The sequence below is a fragment of the Lepidochelys olivacea genome (assembly GCF_965140295.1).
Source record: "Lepidochelys olivacea isolate rLepOli2 genome assembly, chromosome: 11".
NCBI classification, from domain to species: domain Eukaryota; kingdom Metazoa; phylum Chordata; order Testudines; family Cheloniidae; genus Lepidochelys; species Lepidochelys olivacea.
Window position 1 is genome coordinate 38,626,060 of NC_140421.1, and position 21,908 is coordinate 38,647,967.

Consider the following 21,908-nt stretch of genomic DNA (forward strand, 5'->3'; position numbering starts at 1 on the left):
GCTGCCGGAGGCGCTGGGAGCGTCCCAGCCCCGTCCCAATCTCAGGCGCCCCGCTGCCTCTGCCCTGTGCCGGGGGGCCCGGCCAGCGCCCCGTTCGCTTGCACCGGCAGAGCCGGCGTGTGGCCGCCGCGCCGGGCTGCGGGAAGGGCAGCAGGGACCGCTGGGCGTGCGGAGAGGTAGGGGCCCCCCCTTGCGCCTCACCAGGGGCAGGCGGGCTGCGCCCCAGCTCGGGCTGGCAGCACCGTGCATGGCGGAGGGTCATGCTTTCCCAGGGAGGCTGCGCCCTGGCCCCGCCGCTGCCCTGGGGCTGCTCCGCCTGTGGGCAGCGCTGCTGCGGGGCGGACCCGGGGCGCGGGGGCAGAGGCACGGGAGTTCCGGGGCGGCTGGGGGTAGGAGCAGTGGGCGGGCTAGGGGAGAGCTGGGGCAGAGAAGGGGACGAGATGGTTTCAGGGTTTGGCCAGTGGGGTCAGCGGCTGTGGAACCAGCCGTGCTGGCCTTGGTCGGGGGGCGGGGTGGGTGTTTCCTGCGGAGCGCAGGGAGGGCCGCTGAAGGTGCTGTGCCGAATGTGTGAGTCCGGCTGTGGGCATGGCCGAGTGCCTGGCCACCAGGGTCAGGGGTGTTGCGCTCTGCACAGCTCCGCTCCGGGCGCTGCCGCGGCTGCGGGGCTGTCCCTGCCTGTGCTAACTCAGTGCGAACTAGCGCGAGTGCATGGCCGCAAGGTGGGTAATCCCTAGCCCAGCTCCTAGCGGAGACATAGCCTCCGAGTAGGCGAGCATAGAATTTTTTTTAAAAAAAAGAATGCATAATTTAAGTCCTTGCGTGTCTAGGGGTTTCATTAAGAGGTTTAATTATGTGGGAGTTTGGCCAATATAGTGTGTCTAACATCTAGCGCTGCCCATGGCCGAGATGCCCCCTTCACTTACACAGCATGGTGGGAAGCCAGCAGCGTACATGGCTAGAGATAATGTGGAGGGGGCCTGGGGTTCCCCAGCATACTGCCCCTGAGCCCCCTGAATTCTCTTTGCACACAGAAGGCAATGTTGGCGCTCAACTGGATCTTGGTGCAGCTGCTGGGAGAGGAACAGAAGATTCCTGCTTCTTTAGGACAGAGGCTAAAACCCTGTGGCAAACAACCATGTACATTGCTACTTCTCAGACCAGTGGTAGCTCCTGACACTATGACTTCATGTGGAGGGAATCAAAATGTGCAATCATGTTGGGGATGCCAGTTGCTGTTGTCTCAGTAGCTATCCATGCCACTATCGGTGGAAGCCCTGGAATCTGCATGGAGGAATCTGCTCTGGTAAGGTAGGTACCCACCATGGTAAGGGCAAGGATTGCCCAGAGAGCGTTATTGTATGCTGAGCGTTCTGGCTTCCTCCCTGCTCCCGCTCTGCAGCAGCCATTCCTGCCCCATTGAGGAGGTTAGGCAATGTATTTATAGCACCAAACCTAGCCCTAGGGTAAGTTGTCCTCATCCATGGTTTCTGTGAGGAAGGAGACCTTCTGGGTCTGTGTGTAAGGAAGGTCCAGAATGGGTTTTGATAATAAAGCCATCGCTTTTTCCCCTCAGTTTTTATTAAACTTAACCACAATGTTTATAGTCTTTCATAAATTGGTGTAATTAGTGACAAGACAGGTAATGTAAACAGGATTGTTCTTGCATGGTCACATTCATACATGCCAAAACTAATAACCTCACCCTCGCCTTTAACAAAATGTATATTATCCATTTCTATTTTTTCATTTTAACAAGGAGCCTCAAAGGGGAGCACATTAAACCTTGAATGGTGTAAAGGGAGAGGGCACGAATATTTCTGGAAGTGACAAATATGACACTAGAATGCAATTTGGGCTAATTTAGCGATGCAAAATCTCACCAATTATTATGCTTCCCTCTGGAACTTAAAATCTTAGATCACAGCTGTGTGAAAAATGCATTGTTAATTAGTTGTCCATTAGTCTTCATATTCTAGGGCTTATTCAAATTTAGGATAATTCGCTTTATGCAAATCAAATTATTTAACTTCCATTTATATTCTCAATTAACACCTGGAGCCTTAAGATTGATCCCTGTGAAACTTGGCTGTAAGCACATCGTATATTAAGGGCTAGAATTTGCCTGACAGTTGTACAGATGAGCAGGCTGCCTCCCACTGTGTGCCTCCTTCCTGAGGCTCAGGAACAAGTATTGTCTCTGCTTTGGAAGCACCAGGATTGCTCTCTAGGGTGAAGCCACTGCAATGGGGGCAGGGCCATGGATCATAAAACATGGGGCAGCAGGTGTAGTCCCCGTACCTCCTGGAGCTGTGGGCAGATTGTGTCTCCTGCACTGCCTCCCTTGCTGACTGCTAATCACAGTCTAGCCCTAAAAGAAGAGCATATTGACACTGAGGCTAGTTTGAAGTGAGAGGTGTACAGATCAAATGCAAGGATATTTTCCCACACCAGAGCTTCTATTTGGTCCACATTAACAAAGAGGAAGTTACATAAACAGCAAAATCCTCCCTGATTTTTAAGGGCTGCGTTTACAATACACACCTGTATATTGATGGTATAGGCTGTGTGCAGCTCTCTACTACTACACATATAAAATGTTCATTGTATGGCCAGAGTTTGTCTTCATAAAGTCCACAGTGAGGAGGATCAGGAATAAGTCCGTTATTACCTAATTATATGAAAACTTCTAAATGTTTGGAAGCAGGACTTTATAACAAAGACAACAACTTGAAGGTAAGAGTTAGCCGCCATGCCTCCTTGGCTGCACCAGATCTCATAAGCCAGGCAGGGTCTGTACTTGAAGGAGAGTTGCGGAAAGTGATATTAATGATTCAGTAAATGACACCCTTCCTTCTGAGTGTGTGTGTGTGTATACTTTCTTCAAATCATGGCTTGTCTCATTTAAAGATCAATTTCAGGCCAGCCCTTACTTTGCCTTGCAGATTAGCAGTAGGTGCACCCCAGTCCTTGAGCCCCTTTGAAGTATTCCCGTGGAGTGTCCAGCCCCTTTATCCAATGAACACTCACAGTCATACCGTGTCTGCTGTCCCCATGGGAACAGTGTACCCTACGGCATGTGTGAGTCCGCTCAGGATCAGCTCCTTCTCCAATAGCACAGCAATGAGATGTATTTATAATGAAAACAACAAGTTGATTATCCAAGATTTAAGATTCAAGAGATAATGAATAAGAATAGTGCAAGCAAAAGGATTATAGATAAAAGAAAATCATAGCATGATACCTAGAGACTAAACTTAATAATCTAACCTTCTATCTCAAGAAGTTTGTCTCACCACAAGTAAGGCAGGACCTACCACTGCAATGCAGTACATATGCAGCCTCCTTTGTACGGCAGATTTGCATGCTGGCTGTACATCATTTCTGAACAGTTGGAAGTTGATAGGGAATAACTTAGATTTACTGCAGTTCCAGAAACACAAACATAGATTTTGATACCTCTACAAAATGGCCAGTTTGAACCTGGGTGGGAAATCAAACCACAGGTCTTCTCCAGTTGTCTATCAGTTGAGAGAGAGAGAAATGCTATGCAGGTGATGTTCAGTGGTTCCAAAACTGCTGGTTAAGATAGTCTAATAACTGCTTGGCCATGGGCTGTCTTGCCGTAATTAGGCAAAGTTTTGTCCTCTACCTACATAAAAAATCAACCTGAAGTTCAACAGCAAAATGCAATTCTTAATTAAATTTGAAAATAAATATTTAATCACCTCTGTCGTGTATTAATCTAGTCAGCAGCTCTCTTTCCAATCTGGGCTCTTTTTAAAGAGCATCTTCCTTTTTAATTACACTTGTCCTCCTAAAGTGGCTTTGAAAGAGCTGCTTCTTGCCAGCAACACAAAAGCTTGTCATTTTACAGACATGTTTGCGAAAGCTGGCAAAATAAATTTGCTCTCATTTGGTCTTCATTTAATTTAAGGAGGCAAGCTCTTACGCAGCACTTTTCATCCAGAGATTCCCAACGTGCTCTACAATAGAGGGGAAAAATAGCATTATCATCATTTTACAAATGGGGAAACTGAGGCACACAGTGGCGATGTGACCAGCCCCACGTTACCCAGCAGGCCAGTGCCAAAGCTGGGCATAGACCCCAAGCCTCTTAAGTCCCACGTCCACTGGGCCACTCTGTCCCTGCCTTCTCTCTCTCTCCCTTTTTTACTTGGACAGGTGGTACATTAAGTGCCAACCTCACAGAGAAACAATCCGTCGGTAGGCATTTCTCAGCACCCAGGAAATGGATGGCAGTTGCACGATGAAATACATTCTCTAACTATTGAGCCTGTGCCTGAGGCTGTTCCCCAGGCCACTGGAATTCGAAGAGTAACTGCAGAGCTGAGCCCATTGTCATCTTTCTGCCCACGCAATCAGTGTTTCTCTGGATTCCCATTATTATTACAGACTCTATTCACTATGCCAGGTTGACTAGCCTCCATCAGAGTGTAGGGGGCAGGGACATGGCAGCTCCGAAGAGGGTAAGATATTTGTCTTAATGGCAACAAAATTCAAAGTCTCACAAAATGTGCATGGTGTTCTCATGAACACAAGTGCAGTCCAGATTCACTAAAATGGCAATGCATTGTCAGCGTGTTGAAAAACATCTCAGCTGCTTTTCTGAACAACAGGTGACTGTATCTTGCACCTGGGGAAAGCCCATTGAGCCAAATTCTGCTCTCACACGGTGTATATCCATGTAGAGCCAGCAGAATTTAGCCCAATGTGTTTATGGGGACCAAGACCAGGCAAACTTCATGCTCCAAGCTTGGTTATCGTCTCACTTCCACCAGTGCCAATCGGGAGTATGTCCATGGAAGTCAAAAAAGCTATAATGGTGTAATACTACCAGTGCAAGGACCAGATCCATCTCCCAGTGTTCAACAGGACTGACTCCCATGGAGGCAGGAGCAGGCCCTAAGTGAGGAGAGACTCAAGCCCTGCATGGGGGTTTGAATTGTCTTAGGTCCCTTTTATTTTATTCCAGGGGATACAGGTTTATCATCTTGCAAATCCCACTGCCTCAGAGCACCAATAATATTTTACTTGTAAATCCTAGCTAGCAAAGACCTACTTGCCTGCCGTTGCAGAAGACCAACAGAGAAATTGAAGTAACAGCCGTGTTAGTCTGTATTTGCAAAAAGAAAAGGAGTACAGCTCACTTTGCTGTAGCTCACGAAAGCTTATACTCAAATAAATTGGTTAGTCTCTAAGGTGCCACAAGTACTCCTTTTCTTTTTAGAGAAATTGAACAAGACCATTTTTGTCCTTGTGAAAATATTACCCTGATAATGCTGCCAGCATCAGTGTCATCTTGGATTAGCTGCTGTGTAAATTCTGGCTACTTGAGTCAGACCTTCAGTATGCAGGACCAGGATTTTTAGTATATTTCAGTAGTGGGCGATGAGGGCTGTTCGCAAATCTGGGTTTATTTCCCTCATTTTTGCCAGGCTCCTTCCCTTCCCTTCAGTCTCTCTTGTCTCTTTGTCAGGCTCCCTCTCTTCATATTCTGAGTTTCCTGTTCTGTACCAAGAACCCATGTTGTTAAATTACATTTTGGTGAAAGCCAGCATGCATGGCTGAGAGATGTAAACCAATTTTCTTATGTAAATTACATGAACGTTGAATACAAACTGGGTATAACTGATTTATGATGGTGCAGAACACTTAGAAAGGGTGATGTCTGCTTCAGTGCCATCCCATGCAGCCTGGATTACAGAATTATGGACCAATACGGGTGAGGACTGGAGCCTAAAATGACAGATAATTGCTGCAATACTGCAGATGACTTTTCGTATTATTTCACATCAGAGGAGGTTTTTTTGAAGATCTATTCTTTGGAAATTTAATTTTACCAGCTTGCTTCCCAGGGTGACCAGCTGTCTCTATTTTATAGGGTCAGTCCCGATTTTTGGGTCTTTTTCTTATATAGGCTCCTATTACTCCCCACCTCCTCCCCACTCCCAATTTTTCACATTTGCTGTCTGATCACCCTATGCTTCCCTGACTTTACAAACTGCTCAGCAAAGTCGTCAGCAGGAAATGGTTTGCAACAGAATATCCAGAATTAATCTAAAAAATACAGTGGACCAAATTCATCCCTGATGTACTCCTTTAATGGTGCTACAGTAGGGTGGATTTAGACTATCAAGTTTGCCTTCTGTTAGGCTGCTGTTATGAGCTTAAGTACAAGCTTCTTAATTATCCACTCACTTTTTACATGAACTAAATATTTGAATTAAATGCACCCAGAGTTAATTCAGACAGCTAATAAATCATGGACAAATATATCAGGCTTCTTCTCTTCCATTTCTTCTACTTCTCCCTCACTAGTATCTTTCCAGCTTCTAAAATGTGGATCAGCTGCTTCCTAGACGTCTTAGCCAAAAGTTAACATATGTGGCATGATTCTCAGCTTCCCTGTGCCTTTTACAATCATTTCCACCTGTGTAAGGTAGATGTCAGATACTGCTAAATCAGTCTGGTAACAATTTTTACCCACTCTACAGTCAATTGACCAGATTCTAACCTGATATGAATCAAAATAGCACCAATAAAGGGAATGTCAATTTCTACCAGTTGAAGTTCTGGTGTACTTTGCACTGATGTAAATCACTACATAAGGGGAAAGACAATAATGAATTGGGCCCCTGATCTGCTGTACCCAGTCCAAAAAAAATTCACAAAGGCAAGTCAGTAAAAGAACTGGTCCGGCATGTAGAGATGAATCTGAAAATCAGCCAATGTAAAAATGAGAGAGCCAATAAAGGTTAGCATAGGCCCTTGCTCAGTGCAGATTTCCCAATTGTAGATATATTAATTTTTAGATGAGGGGAAATCCACTTAACACTATTTGTATCTTCTTTAACTTCACCATCTAAATGTTTTGCCATTTTATGTGTCTAGACCTGGTCCTGGACCATAGGCACCAACTTTGTGGGTTCTCCAGCCCTGAAGCACACATGGAAAAAAAATTAGCGGGTGTGTAGCACCCACCAGCAGCCAGCTCCTCTCTTTCCCCCTAGCACCTCCCGCTCACTGCAACCAGCTGTTCTGCGGCATGTAGAAGATGCTGGGAGGGAGGGGAAGTAGTGGGGATGAGACGTGCTCACGGGAGTGAGCAGAAAAAGGTGGGACAAGAGCAAAGCCTTGTGGGAAGGAGTGAAGTGTGGCAGGGCACCCCTGTGCAAAGGGAAAAGCCGGTGTCTGTGTCCTGGACTCTGCTCTGGCTTGTTGACTGGTCTGGCTGGGCAAGGAGACTGCGACAATAGCCTAATTAACAGTACAAACCCGATTCATTCCCAAAGCACCATCCATCCTGTGCACTGAATGAGGAAGGGGTCCTGTGAAAAAATAGCATGTGATCATATAATTAAAGACTATATTATAGTGCAAATGCACAAGGGTGCCAAATTAAGGTTCCACGGGCAACCTTAATACTGGCGTTTCCTAACTTCTGAGTGCTTGACTTGTCAAAACCTTCATGTTCTTTTAGTGTAGGTCTTTTGTATGGAATTTATACATAATGTTTGAATAGACCTAATTACGGTCTATTCATAACCACAAAATAATAATAATTAATAATAAAAGTTTTGCTGTCTGATATTATCTAGACAATATCCTAGTATCCCCTGGAGTTCAATCCTGTACGGGTAGTAAAAGCTGACCTGATTTGTGTCATTGCCATTGTTCTCAGCTAGGTTAAGTACTCTATGTTAATTGAGTCACGATACGTTATACAATCATATGGTGTTACAGAGCTACTGTGATTTGCTGAATATGCCTGTGTGGCTGAAAGATCTGCATATGTGTATCTTCGCTATGAGATCACTCCCTTTTTTATGTTGGAGCAATTTTCTTTGGTTGTAAGCACCAAATCTTTGGCTCAGGCAGACCTGTTCAAAGCTTACAGGTCAGGTAATGTTTGAATTGCATTATGATTTTTATTATTGTATTGACAGGGCTACCTCAGAAATTAGCTATGCCAAAGGACTGGAAAAGCTGGCTAACAAGCTTACCAAAGCTTTGGACAAGATGAAGCTGAAGTAAGTAACATCTACCAAATTCAAAAATGAGATGGAGTGTAAATGAAAAGAGTACAGCATAGGCTCTTCCTCTTCTTTAATCTTCACATTCGTAAACAGTGATTTCTTTTTTTAGTATGTATAAAACATCCAACAGTATGCAAAGGAATGAAAACCATCTGAGCACAACACACCAGTCACTCTTAATTGTATGGGGGTGTAATTACCAAAAATCTCAGTTCCAATAGCCAGGATGGCTAAAATAGCAAGTTAAATTCTTTTCACATCTGACATCCAGCTGGTATATACAAACTCCTAGCACTTTGCTGTGTGATTAAGTGCACACAATACACTAATTCTTAATAGCCAATATTATGTTAGCTGACCAACATTCCTTAGACTTGTAGTATATTTCCAATATCCAAAAAGTCAATACAACACTTTTCAAAAAACTGCTTCCCAACTTCTAGACTGCAGTGGAGGACGGTATAGGACAACTCTAAAAGGCACTGATCACCAGCTAAACAGCTAGCAGGAGCTCAGCACCATTATGGGTTTGGCCCTAGGTGTTTAATAAGAGAAAGGGATCTGGAGATGAAGATCCTATGTAATAATTAGGGTTGAACTGGCATAAAAAAAATTAAGCACATGTCAACCAAATTCTTTGACCACTTCTAGAATCAAACTTGAATCAGCTCCTGTGTGTCTGTAGCCCTGGCCCCTAGTGGATGGAATCAGAACTGCTCGATGGTGTCCCGAGTCATCCTGCAAAAGCTAATGAAGGTTTCAGAGTAACAGCCGTGTTAGTCTGTCTTTGCAAAAAGAAAAGGAGGACTTGTGGCACCTTAGAGACTAACCAATTTATTTGAGCATGAGCTTTCGTGAGCTACAGCTCACTTCATCGGATGCATACCGTGGAAACTACAGCAGACTTTATATACACATTATATACACATTATATACAATATTGTTTCATATTCTCTGTGTGTATATAAAGTCTGCTGCAGTTTCCACGGTATGCATCCGATGAAGTGAGCTGTAGCTCACGAAAGCTCATGCTCAAATAAATTGGTTAGTCTCTAAGGTGCCACAAGTCCTCCTTTTCTTTTTGCGAATACAGACTAACACGGCTGCTACTCTGAAACCCATAAAATTCATCGTCATAGACCACATGGGGAGGGAACAGATCTCCGGTATTTGTTATGTCAGAGCGACAACTCCACTGCAGTTGAGACTGCCTTTCTGTGTAAAACTAGACAGGCCTAAGTGCTCTAAAATCCACCCGCATGCTCAGATTGCCTTGACATTTGGTGTGTCTTGTGGGGTGTGAGCTATTCTCTTTCAGCTGAGAACATCTTATTGAGATGAATGGGACACTTAACGCCTTTCTGAGCCTTCTGTGCTCTCTCTAGTTCATACAATCTTATAACGGAACGCCAGCTCTGGTCTAGTTAAGGTTGGGAAGCCTGTCCTGTTTCAAGGATGGGTGCTGCTAAGCACTCTAAAATCTGTATGCTTACACGGATTGTCTTGAAATTTGCTATGCCTTATGGAGTACAGGGTAGGGATAGTGATCCAAAGGTGGGGTCATTTGATGCAAGGCAGTCTTGAGATACGGTCCTCAGGAAAACCCCCCAGCAACTTTGAAGATTCTAGCAACTTTGAAGTTTGACGCCCACCTTGGGCAGAAATCTGAGAATGAACTGTAAAGTTTTGGGGAAAATCTGCCTCTGTCAATATATTTTATTTTGGAGAAATGTAAACTGCGTACAGCAGAATATTCAGAAGACACGGAAACTATTTTTGAAAAGAAAATACATTACACGTGAATGCTCACTGGGAGGGGAGGAGTAATGGGGGGCAGTAGATGATAATAGCGGAAGAGGAGTTTGGGTCTGCAGTGAGGGATGGGGTTCGTATGGGAATGGGTGATGGGGAGGAAAGATGGGTTGGAGGGCTCAGGTAAGGGGGAGGGGTAGAGATTAGGGGGAATGGGAGGGGAGAAGACAGGAGGGGTTGGAGAATGAGGGGTAGCAGAGGACACTTGGGGGCTTAGGACCGGGGAAGGCTGTCAGTCCTAAATTCTACCCTTCCATGTATGTGCTGGGATCTGGGGGAGCCCTACCCCCCTGTAGGGATCTGAAGCCTGCTCCTTGCCCACTGTATGTTCTGGGATCTGGGGGCCCTCTGCTCCTTTTGGAGTGTCTGAATCTCTCTCCCTACTCCTCTACGGCAGCTGGGACCCAAAGTTGGGGGGAATGAAGGTAACACTAATTTAACAGAAAATGAATATTTCAGGCACACATTCCCCTTGTGTGGAGTGGACATGCCAGTTCGGAGGTGGGGCAGACTCTGGCGGCTTGTCTACACTGGCACTTTACAGCACTGCAGCTGTCTCGCTCAGGGGTGTGAAAAAACACCCCCCCTGAGCACTGCAAGTTTCAGCTCTGTAACGTGCCGGTATAGACAGTGCACCAGCGCTGGGAGCTATGCCCCTCGTGGAGATGGTTTTTTCGAGCTCTCTCCTAGCGCTGTGCCACACCTGCACAAGACACAGTAAAGGCAGAATGAGAGTATGCATGTAATGGCCATTGCAGGGCATCGCTCAAAGCGGAGCGGGCTACAGAGTGCAGGGTAGTGCAACTCTGAGGCTACAGAAGTGGTGGATGTGGCTCTGTTCCCATTCTTCAGCCTACCAATTGCTCTCCCACCACCCTCATTCCCCAGTGCAGTTCCTCTGTGCCAAGCCCTATACTAGTGTTTGACTCAGGTGACATGATTTTCACTTATTGCATTGCCAAAAGTGGCTAGTAAGCAAAGACACACGGGGTTCAAACAAGCCTTGTGCGGATTTGTCTCCAAGGGAAATGGTATTTGTTGCTTGCGTCGCTTTTTAGTGTTTTTGTAAGGGCTGCAACCTTCTCCAAAATACCAAAGATGTGAGAGAACATACAGGATTTCTGGTCACAACAGACAATAAAGTGGTATCAGTTACAACTTCTTCATCAGTGCAGGAAGATTTGTGGAGAGGGCAGGAATTGAAAGCATAATTCCTGTGAGATCTAGAAACGTCAAGCAAGCTCTGCAGCCGTTCTGCTTGGCAATTTCAGGACTGTCTGTTGGCACTCTACACCTGACTCTTTTTTATTGGTGTGTTTGTCTGTAGGCCAAGAGGAAATGAATGCGGTTTACCAAGGAACGTGAAGCACTCTTCCGTTGTGTAGAAAACACCAAGCAATTTGCTACAGGGAAGAAGCAGCAGAAGGTAACTCCTCTGTAGAGCCAACTGTGTACATAAATCTGTGCAATGGATGTACTTAGAGCATCCATGGCTACATAAGAAAAGAAAATCAGGCACTACTTTTGCTTCATATGTACCTCTCTGTCATCTCAAAGAGGATTCAATTTGTTTTGTATTTGTTTTGTAAAGTACCCGTTTTTAAAGCATACTCCAAGCTAGGCCACTCAAAATTAAATAATTAATTTTAAAAAAAATATGCTTCACAAAAGACTCAGGTCCATACCCTCAATTGGGATGGGAATAATTTGGCAGCAAAGCTGCTTTAAAACAGGCCTAGTGGCCAGTGTTGACAAACTGTCAGACTATTAGAAATTCCAATGGGAATAGGTGTCCGGAACCGAAAGGTTATAGCTTTGTGCTGGTGCATGGCAGCCACAAACTGCAACTGGCTAGCAGCAAAAGTTAAACTGACTAGTCTGTTTCTGTTGTCCAAAGAGAGACAATGTGGTCTGGTGGATAGGTACTGGACTGCTGGGTTCTGTTCTCGGTTCTGACACTGATCTCTTGTTTGGCCTTGGTCACATCACTTTACCTCTCAGGGACTGTTTCCCCTCCAACCTTTATCTATTTTTTTTAAAACAAAGCCCAAACCCCTTCCCCAACTAGAGTTTTGACCCTGAAATGGGAGATATGCCAGAGACTCTACGAAGAACACTAGGGCTTTCACTATCACTATTGATTTGAAGTGGACGGCTCTTAGATACCACTGTGATGGGCGAGAGTATAAAATCCTTAGGCAGATTTTGTGCAGTGCCTAGTACAATGCGGCCTCGGTCTGGGTGGGTCCCTGTAAATTCTTTTAGTCTACAAAGAATAATAAGATGAGACAATAATCACTGCCCCAAACTAATCAAGAGTAAAGAATAACAAAGGTGAAAAGTGAGCTAGGTTTTAAAATTCTTTCAGTTGTAGGAATAAAAGGTATTATTTGTGAAACAGATATTCTTTCTTTAATTATGTGACTTTTAACTAGACCCAACTTTTACATAGTTCTAGAACTCTGTGAGAACAAGACCTGTACCAAGAAATAAACAAAAGAAGGTGAAAGCCAATTAAAAGCAATCAGAACAGCTGCAGCTGAGAGTCTCCCAAGCTAATGATGGACTCCCACTGTGTCTTTCACAAAAGATGCCTTTCTAGTAAACAGTAACCTGGACTATTCAAGGCCCCCTCAATGCAACATCCCGTTGGATTCTTTTCTTTAGCCACAGAAATGAGCACATTAAAAGGAGAAGAGATTAATTTAGGGATGATATCAAAGGAATAAGTTCAACCACTTAACCAAAGTTTTCCCTATAATTTAGATTTGCAATTAGAGGTAAAACTGCATTTCAAATCCAGGAGAGGGCAAAAGAATGGGTTTATGCCTTAACAGCAAACTTCCTCCTCTCCTTAAAATGTGCCTTCCACTGGCCTGTCAGACTCTCAACTGCCAACATGTGAATTGTTAACAAACTGATCAGAGCAATAAAATCACTAAGGATACAAATAATTTGTTCAAGCACCATTAGGAAATGTTTCTTCCAAGGTTAAGTTCCCTGTGTTAGAAAAGAGTGAAAAGCAGACAGAATATAGATAGAAATGCTTTAAGTAAATAGGCGATTTATAACTTCAGACTGCTGTCCATGCGCTAATTAGTCCCTACATGAGGTAGGTAGGAAGGTAGATAAACATTATTGTCATCATTTCTACAGGTGGATAAAATGTGACACGGAAAGGCTGAGTTGACCAAGACCACACTAAGAGCAGCAGCTATGCCAAGATAAGAATTTAGGTGTTTCTGCCTCCCACACTTGTTTTCAGTTCTCTAAACCTCAGCTTCTTCTCCTGTATTTGGTGATCACTTGTGTCCATGGCCTGAGTATCTTCTAGCTAGATATGACTCTGATATTATGTAATTTTGTAGTCTAGGTAGCACGGGTCCTGCTTTAGGTTTCACCTGCGTACATATCCTGGTAATCACTGAAGCTGGCAGAATTACACCTGTCAAGAGATCAGAATCAGGCTCACGGTTTATGTCTTAAGTGAATGAAGGAAATAGAATATTATATTCATGTGCAAAATCTCTTTTGTGTTTGCCTTAATATTTATGATTATAAATATACGTTTATATTTTTACCTTAGTTGCTCAGAAGGCTAGAAAAATCAGCAACAAAAATGACAAAGGAAGATGAAGATTATTTTCAAAAAAATATATCTGGCTACGAAACTAGACTGACTTGGGAGACAGCTTTAGAAAATAGCTATCAAGCAAGTAATTTTGTTTCCTTTCTGTTGTGGTTCTGTCTCTATCTGAGATTTTTCCAAAGACTGTGAGCCTGATTCTGATCTCATGCCAGTTTCACACCAGTGTAAATCCATTTACTTCAATACAGATACTCCTAATTTACAGCAATATAAATAAGATAATTAGTGTCTGAATATTCATTGTGAAAATTAGTATTTGGTATTTGTGAAGGAATAAGACAACCCTGGTTTTACTCCTTTCTCTGAAGTATCATTGTTTCATACTGCCTCAGAAACAGCCCCAAATACTGCAGTAAGGGAATGTGGGATTTTTTGTTTTTTTCCAAACAACGAGATGTTTAATGAGAAAAAGCTAGCCAATATAATTGACAGATCCATGGTATGCAAAGGGTTTATGCCTTAACAGCAAACTTCCGGATAGGGTACAGGCGCTCTTTTCGCTGCTGTTTTTTGGTCTTCAGACTTTCTTCGTACTTATTTAATCTGCGGCGCATGGCGCAAGTCTTCTTTGCCATAGGTCAAGAGGCTTGTACTTTTTGCCTTTATAAAATTTCCTCAGGTTCTCTTGCAGTGCAGTTTTAGGAAATTCAGAGAGAAAGATGCTTCATTCTTTTGCCCTCTCCTTATCTTTCCCCTTTCTCTGTATCTCCCTTCACATACGTCTCTTATCTGCCTCATTGGCATAATGACACGGTCTTTAATATCATACACTCTCATAACGCTAGTCAATGGGAAATAGGAGGATAAGTCTTTAGCTTACAATTATGGGCTAATTAAGTGGAGATAATCTTGGAGCCTATTGTCAATTATCCGATTGTATGTGTGAATTGACATATGCACTTGGTTCCCCATCAGAAACTCAAGGGGACAGAAATAAAAGTTGGCATGGAAAGGGAGGCAGCCCGTTGAATTCACTCTGCTGTATCCCGTCTAGGGTAGTTATTCTTGTTTTAACATTAAACACATCACAGATTGACCTCTGGTGGAGAGTTCAGTCTGTGTGCTAGACTATAAAATATTAGGTGAACTGAGCTATGGCAGTGTTCAAGGGCACCTTCTCTGCTTACGCAGAACCTGAATCTGTGTAGAAGAAATTTCCTCATTGATTCTCCATATGAAGCTGGCAGTGGTAGCAGGAAGGGAGAGGTGCACGCTAGCAGTGATGCAGCTTATTGTGGAAGATTGTAAAGCCGCCAAAACTAATACTGAGTATGGGAGGCAGGACTTTGGCAGTGCAAGCCAAACTTGTCCTATTGATTGACACTACCTTTGCACTTTATACTTTTATCTTTAAAAGTCTTTTCCATGGCAAATTATCTAAACTGCTGTCTACCCTCTGTTTGCTGTTTTAGAGTGAGTGTCTTGTCTGTGTTGTTTGTGTGAAGCTGAGTGCATTGGAGTAGCACAAATATAGCACTTTTCATTTTTGGAATGCTTTAGACACATAGAACTAACTTCATCCCTGGTGGATCCCCACTGTAGACACTATGCTGAGTTACACTACAGATGAATTTGGCCGCTTGACTAATTAATTCTCAAAAAACTAGTGTGAGATACAGTAAGTACATATCATGATCGAACCCCTACAACTCATTATCGTTATCGCTATTTTACAAATGGGGAAACTGAGGCAGGGAGGTTAAGTGACTTGCTTCCAGTCACAAAGCAGTGGGTGCCAGAGACACTGCTTGAGAGTTCATAGCTCCTAGACCTGTGCTCAGGCCATTGGACTACAGCTCTGTACACTACTGGCTGTCTACTAAAATGACTTTTCTTGTAGCTTAGTTTACAGTTTGACCAAAAAGGTAATCAGAAATAAGTGTTCATTAAATGTGCTATGGATTCCCCCTCTGCACAACTGAATTAGCCATAAACTTATGCCAACCTCTTTTCACAAGTAGACATAGATCACTTTAATTATTACTCTCAAATCTAATTAAAGCCTGTTAAACATTACCCTGGCCAGTGAGAGATACAGTATTTATTACATACTCAGAATTGTTCCAGACCATTCAGTGTTTTTCATAAGAACACAAGAATCACCATACTGGGTCAGGCCAATGGTCCATCTAATCCAGTATCCTGTTTTCTGACAGTGGTCAATGCCAGATCTTCAGAGGGAATGAGCAGAACAGAGCAATTATCAAGTGACCCATTCCCTGTGGTCCAGTCCCAGCATCTGGCCATCAGAGGTTTAGGGACCACCTGAGCATGGGGCTGCACCCTGGACCATCTTGGCAAATAGCCATTGATGGACCTATACTTCATGAATTTATCTAATTCTTTTTTGAACCCAGTTATACTTTTGGCCTTCACAATGTCCCCTGGTAACGAGTTCCCCTGGTTGACTGAGTGTGTGTGAAGAAGTACTTCCTTTAGTCCGAGCTGTGGAACACTCCCAGTTGTCAGGGTCCTAGAGCTTAGGCTCCAGCTCGAGCCCAAATGTGTACACAGCAGTTAAACAGCTCCTTAGCCCAAGCCCCATGAACCCGAGTCACAGGCCAGTCACGGGTTTTTAAGAGCAGTGTAGGCATACCCTATAGGCAGCTCTTAGAATGTCCCTGCATCAGAAAGAATGGCATTTGAGACACCAGGCCACCCGGTAACCAGAGGATTGCAGCTAGGATGCTGGGAACTGAGCGTCATAGACTGATGTTCAGTGTTAACTGAGGGGCAGGCATAAGACTGCAGAGGAATATGGATCATGCAGTCTCATAACGAGCAAGCAGCTTCTGGCTTATGATTAGCTTTGGCAAAGCTATGCTGACAGTAGTACCAAACATGGTGATGTTAGTGTATTGGGATGCTGGTGAACTTTAATGGGAGTTGCATGTGTACAGAAAGGAGATGGTCCTTGGTGGCTCAAAACTAAAAGCTTACAAAATACTGTTATCATAGCTGGAGGGATGACTTGGTGGTCTCAGATCTGGAGTTCAAACTTCTAGGGTCAAATTAGACCTGGCTGTAAGGAGGCACAAATCCATTGAAGTCAGTGGCATTGTGTCTACTTACATCATGAGTTAACTTTTGCCCTTAGGCACCCTGGACTTAGAGGTTTAAATTCCAGTACAGTCTATTCATCCCTTCTCCTTTCTGAGGAAGATCAATGAGACCTGGGTGTATGTGTGTATGTGCATGTGAGTGAGATCAGCCTATCAAATCTGAGATGCTGTATATGGACATTAAATACCCCCATGGCATTTTTCATAGGAGTAAAGGGTTTGCCCTAAGGCCACAACTTTCCCCATTGCTTTTTTGCACAATGCTGCCAGTATTTTTTGTCCTCCAGCCTGGAAATGACTGCATTATCAGTGGGGCTCTGTGTAAAGGTGGAAGGCACTTTGGAACAAAAGGAGCTATATAGATTTAAGGTGCAGGGGAAGAATGGCTCCTGAAGCAGCTGTACCAAAGATCTGATCTGTTCTATCAACAGAACATTTAATCTTTGGTTGGTTGTCCCTAAGGTGTGGTCACTGATTTGTTTGCTGCCACTGACTGCTGGCATCCTTTTTTCAGAGTATTCTAGACCTGGAGAAGGAAAGATTGCAGCTTCTGTGCAATATCCTAAATACTTATAACCAGCACCTTTCCCATTTTGGACAAAACTTGATCGCAGTAGGTAGTTCCTAAGATTTTTAGTTTCCTGTATAAATTCCCTGACACTGTTGCAGTTCCTGATTCTGAACTGGTGTCCCATCCTCTGCCATTATTCTCGTGTCACACACAGATTCATAGTGCCATAAGCCAGGTGGATGCTGAAAAGGACATTCAGACTTTACTGGAAGAAATGTCAGTGTTCTCTCCTGAAACCAAATCTGAGTTCTTATTAATGGATTGTTATGTAAGTACAGAGCAAAGAAGGAAGCTTTGCTTGTGATCTATTATTCTGTTGTTACCATCTGTTCTATCTTTCATTCCAGTACCCTGAATGCTAGCATAAAGAAAACTAGATTGAAAATTAGAAGTAAAAGTGCAAGTGTAAACCCCAAAAGCTGAGCACTTTATTAACAATTCTGTTCATAAGCTGGACCCTTAAAGCCAGATAAAATGTAGCAAGTGATTTTTTCAAAATTGTTTCATAAAGGGTTAATCTAATTAACATTGCTGCAGTTACTTGCAGACATGAATTAGGAGAATGAAGGTCTCTGGGGACGTATATTTAGGGGCCACAAATAAGGATGAGGAATGAAGTTTTCACAAGATAATATATTGTGCCCCTGTGCCTGTGTAACTCAATGTGATATCGCAGCACAATAGCAACACCCACTGATGCTGCAATATTATCATTCTCAGTTCAGTTCAGTAGGATTTAATTGACATGACAAGCTATGCAAGTTCTGCCCAAGTTTGAAAAAGAGACAGACCCCCTAGGTATCTGTCAAAGGTGGTACAGTCCACCCTGGGCATGGCTTCACACTCTGGGGTCTTACCCTATGTCCCTTTGTCACTAGTGCCCATTTCTGATCTGTGATGCTGTCTCTGCCATCTCCTTTCTCCCAGGTCAGGCAGTTTTCCCTCATTTCTTTTTTGATGAGAAGTCTTTTTTGATTGCGGCTCCTCCGTAAGGCTGCTGCGTCATGGCACTGACACCCGGGCATCATGCAGCGACGCTGCAGTTCAACAGGATGACACAATGAAATGTTTGCTGCTGCTGGTTTTTACTGGTATTACAGCAGTGCCAAGCCAAGTTGGGGCTCCACTGTGCCATGCTCCGCACAGACATATACTAGGGCTGCCTCTGCCCTCAAGGGAAGGCTTGACAAAGAATTTAATACTACATGAATTTAATATAATGGGAGGCCAAACCCCCTGGTTAACTTATCCCTAGCTATATGTGTGCATCTCTGTGCATAGTGAGGAGAATTAGTCAGACATCGTAATGACACTGTTACTGTCACTTGTCACATATTCCCTTGAACTTCATATAGAATAGATGAATTCTGGCAATGCAAGCAACGCAGTTTGCTCTAGCAGTTTGCCAGGCAAAGAGTTTGCTACATACGCTGGAAAGTTTAGTCTGTCATGAGAACATTCCTTTATGCTGGGATTGCTATTATGCATATGCAAGCTAAACAGAGGGGGAGCAGATCTCAAAATAATAGCCTGCATAATGGCATGTTGAAATGCTTGTTTATATATTAAATCCCTGAGCTTCCCTACTCCGGGTGCTGGAAAATGTTTGCCAATAAATCCCAAAGGAATTCTGGACATTCCATACCTAGTGGGTAGAACAAGAGGAGCCCTCCAGTACTGAGGATCCTGGCCCATGTTAAGGCTGAGAAGATGCCCTAAGTGGGCAGCTGAAATCTGCTGTCTGTTGTGCCCTACCCATTGCCTCCTGAGGATATTTTGCAATACTTACTCTAATAATTATCTATGCTACAGGTTAGTAGTGAGGCCAAATTCATATTTGTAAAGTGTTTCTAGATCGCTAATGAAAAACTCTATATAAATGCAAAATATTATTACTGTTGTGTTTGGCTACACTGAATTCATATTGTTTGAATTAGTCATATAGTCATTCCTCTTTCCTTCAAATTATCTTAAAATGTGAACTTGGAAAGGGGTATTAAGGAACAGCCCATAGTATGAAAGTCACTCTTATAATGTATTTGGGGCCCCCTTTAGAACTGGGGTGAGCACTTGAAGCTCCCATTACCTTTGCCTTTGACGCTGGGAGTGCTCACCTCCACTCAGGATCAGGCCCTGAACTTCAAGTAGATGCAGCCGCGTATTCCATGTATGTGTGAGTGCGCCCAACACACTAGAGCCGGAGAACTTTGCCTAGCCATACCTATTGGGACGGTGTTCACATCTTTTGGCCTTAGCCCTTCCCCTGGCCATATAAGGGTGGCACCATCCCAACCCCCCATCAGCTTCTTCTCACTGTCCATGGCTGGAGTAGGAGCTCTGTATGGTGTTCGTTCACTTCATATATTCTGTCTTAGTTACTAGAGACTTGTTTCTTATATACAGTTGTAGTTGTGTCTTAGGATTCCCGGGCCACTTTGCACTCCTTGAGAGTTTATACTTAAATGATACAGAGACACCACTATCACTGTCAGCAGTAGCAACAGCAATACCATCTGCAGCACTTCTCCAGCCAGATCTCCTTTCCTGTGAGGCAACCGGATTACCCCAGGAAGGATCATAGATCCCAGAGGCAGAGATCCTCTGCTTCTGGATTCAGCCAGCTGGCCCGCCCTCGCCCAGCATCTGGCAGGAGCCCATTTTAACTTCTGTGTCCAGAGCAGTGATCCAGTTGTGACCTCTCCAGCTCTGTCCCCCCTATTCAGGGACAGGCTAGCTCATTTTTAGTGGTTGGGACTCGATTGCCATGGACAACAGGATCCGAAACACCATTAGATCAGGTTATACTATACAGCTTCTCTCCATCCTTTCTTCCCACTCTCCTACCCTGTCCCTCTTCAGGGACCCCTCTCACGAGACATTGCTCCTCAAGCGTGTTCAGTCCCTACTAGCTTTGGGAGCTGTAGAGGAGGTTCTCCTGCTGCATCAGAGTCAGGGATTCTGCTTCTGGTATTTTCTGGTTTCCAATCCCAAGGCAGGGGTTGAAACCTATTCTCAGCCTTTGCAACCTCAACAAATACATCAGATACACAAGATTCTGGATGGTCGCTCTAGCAACTCTCCGCCCTGTGTTAAATCCCGAGGGCTGGTTTGCTGCCCTGGAGCTTCAGGACACTTATCTTCATGTAGTAATTCTCCCAAACCACAGAGGGTTTCTTCAGTTTGTTGTGGCGGACCAGCACCATCAGTACACCATGCTCCCCTTTGGTCTCTCTTCGGCTCCTCGGGTTTTTTACCAAATTCATGACTGTGGTAGCAGCGTACCTCAGAAAGAAGAGACTTCATATCTTCTCATATCTGGATGGTGAGTTACTGAGAGGCAAGTCCAGAGAAGAAGTCCTCTCTCATGCTACGCTTACTCAATCATCTGGGTCTCATCCTGAACAGCGGGAAGTCGGCTTTGGTCCCAATTCAAAGAATTGAGTGCATTGAGGCCCTGACAGACTCTGTGATTTTGACAGCATTTCTGCCGACTGACTGATTCACCACCTTTGTCTGGAGCTGCAGTCTCAGCCCTTAACCACAGCCCAAGTATGTTTAAAGTTGTTAGGTCATAAATCTGCCTGCACACAAGTAGTCCAATTTGCCAAGCTGTGCCTACAGCCTCTTCAGATGTGGCTGAACTCAGTCTATTGTCTGAATCGCCATCCCTTGGACAGTCAGGTCTGACGTCCCCTGATCTTGGACTCTTTATGGCAGTGGACAGTGCAGATCTGACATCAAGCATCCTACAGTCCATTTTTTAACTAAGAGGCATCCCAACGATTGACCTGTTTGCCACCAGAGACCAGAAGAAATGCTGGCTGTTTTGCTCCCATAGGGAGCCTCAATCCAGGGCTCCCTGACTGATGCTTTTCACTTAAGCTGGGAATTGACGCTTCTCTTTGGGTTTCCTCCTTTTCCAATCATCCCACAGGTCATTCTCAAGCTGAAATTGGACCAGGCCAAACTCATTCTCATTACCGCAGCCTGGCTGAGACAATGCTGATTCTCTGACCTCCTTGTGTTATCAATCTGACCTCCCACATCCCTTCCTCTTCATCCTGACCTCCTGACTCAGCATTATGGTCAAGTTTTCCACCCAACACTCAGCTCCCTGCATGTCTGTGTGGATGCTGCATGGTACACACTTTGGAAGAGCAGCCCTGCAGTCCTTGTTTAAACAGACTCCTCCTGCGGGTACCACTTGTGAGTCACCTACATGAATACATGGCTGCATCTACTCAAAGAAGAAAATGCAGTTCTGTATTGTAACTGAAGGGCTAAAATCCATATGCTGTTTATGTTACAACCTGATATACAGACTGTGTCAGCTCTTTTTACAAGCCCAAAATCCAGAGTTTGGTCAAGAAGACAGAGGCCTAGCAAATAGTGAACAATATTAGCTAAGAAGCAGAACAAACAAAGGACAACCTTGTTTTTTTGCTAAGATAAGCTTGGTCAGCAAGAAGCCAGGTGGAAATTATAATTGGGGGCTTTATCTCAAAGTTGAGAACAGACCATGGGAATAAAAGGGGCCCTGTTTCTTCTGTAGAAGAGGTGTCTTCCTACACGCCAGCATTGAGTTTATAGAAGAGGCTCAAACGTATCAGTATGAGATATGATATCCTCCCTCTCACAGATGTGCACCTCTCCTCTAAGCCATTGTCATACCTGCCTTAGAAACACAAATGAATAATTAAAAGACAATCTTTATTGCTATATACTTTTCATTTGTCCTTTTAACTCCTAGGTGTGAA

General features: G+C 44.1%; 1 protein-coding gene across 1 annotated transcript; it reads left to right on the forward strand.

Moving 5' to 3' along the window:
- NOSTRIN (nitric oxide synthase trafficking) lies at positions 1-21,907 on the forward strand (the record flags this gene model as incomplete). The annotated part of the gene is given in 8 exon segments (XM_084642745.1): positions 1-176; positions 1,032-1,308; positions 7,968-8,051; positions 11,197-11,209; positions 11,212-11,295; positions 17,095-17,193; positions 17,306-17,419; positions 21,902-21,907. Coding segments are annotated over 7 exon segments (495 nt in total). The 5' UTR covers positions 1-176; positions 1,032-1,213.
- Position 21,908: the final 1 nt, after the last annotated feature.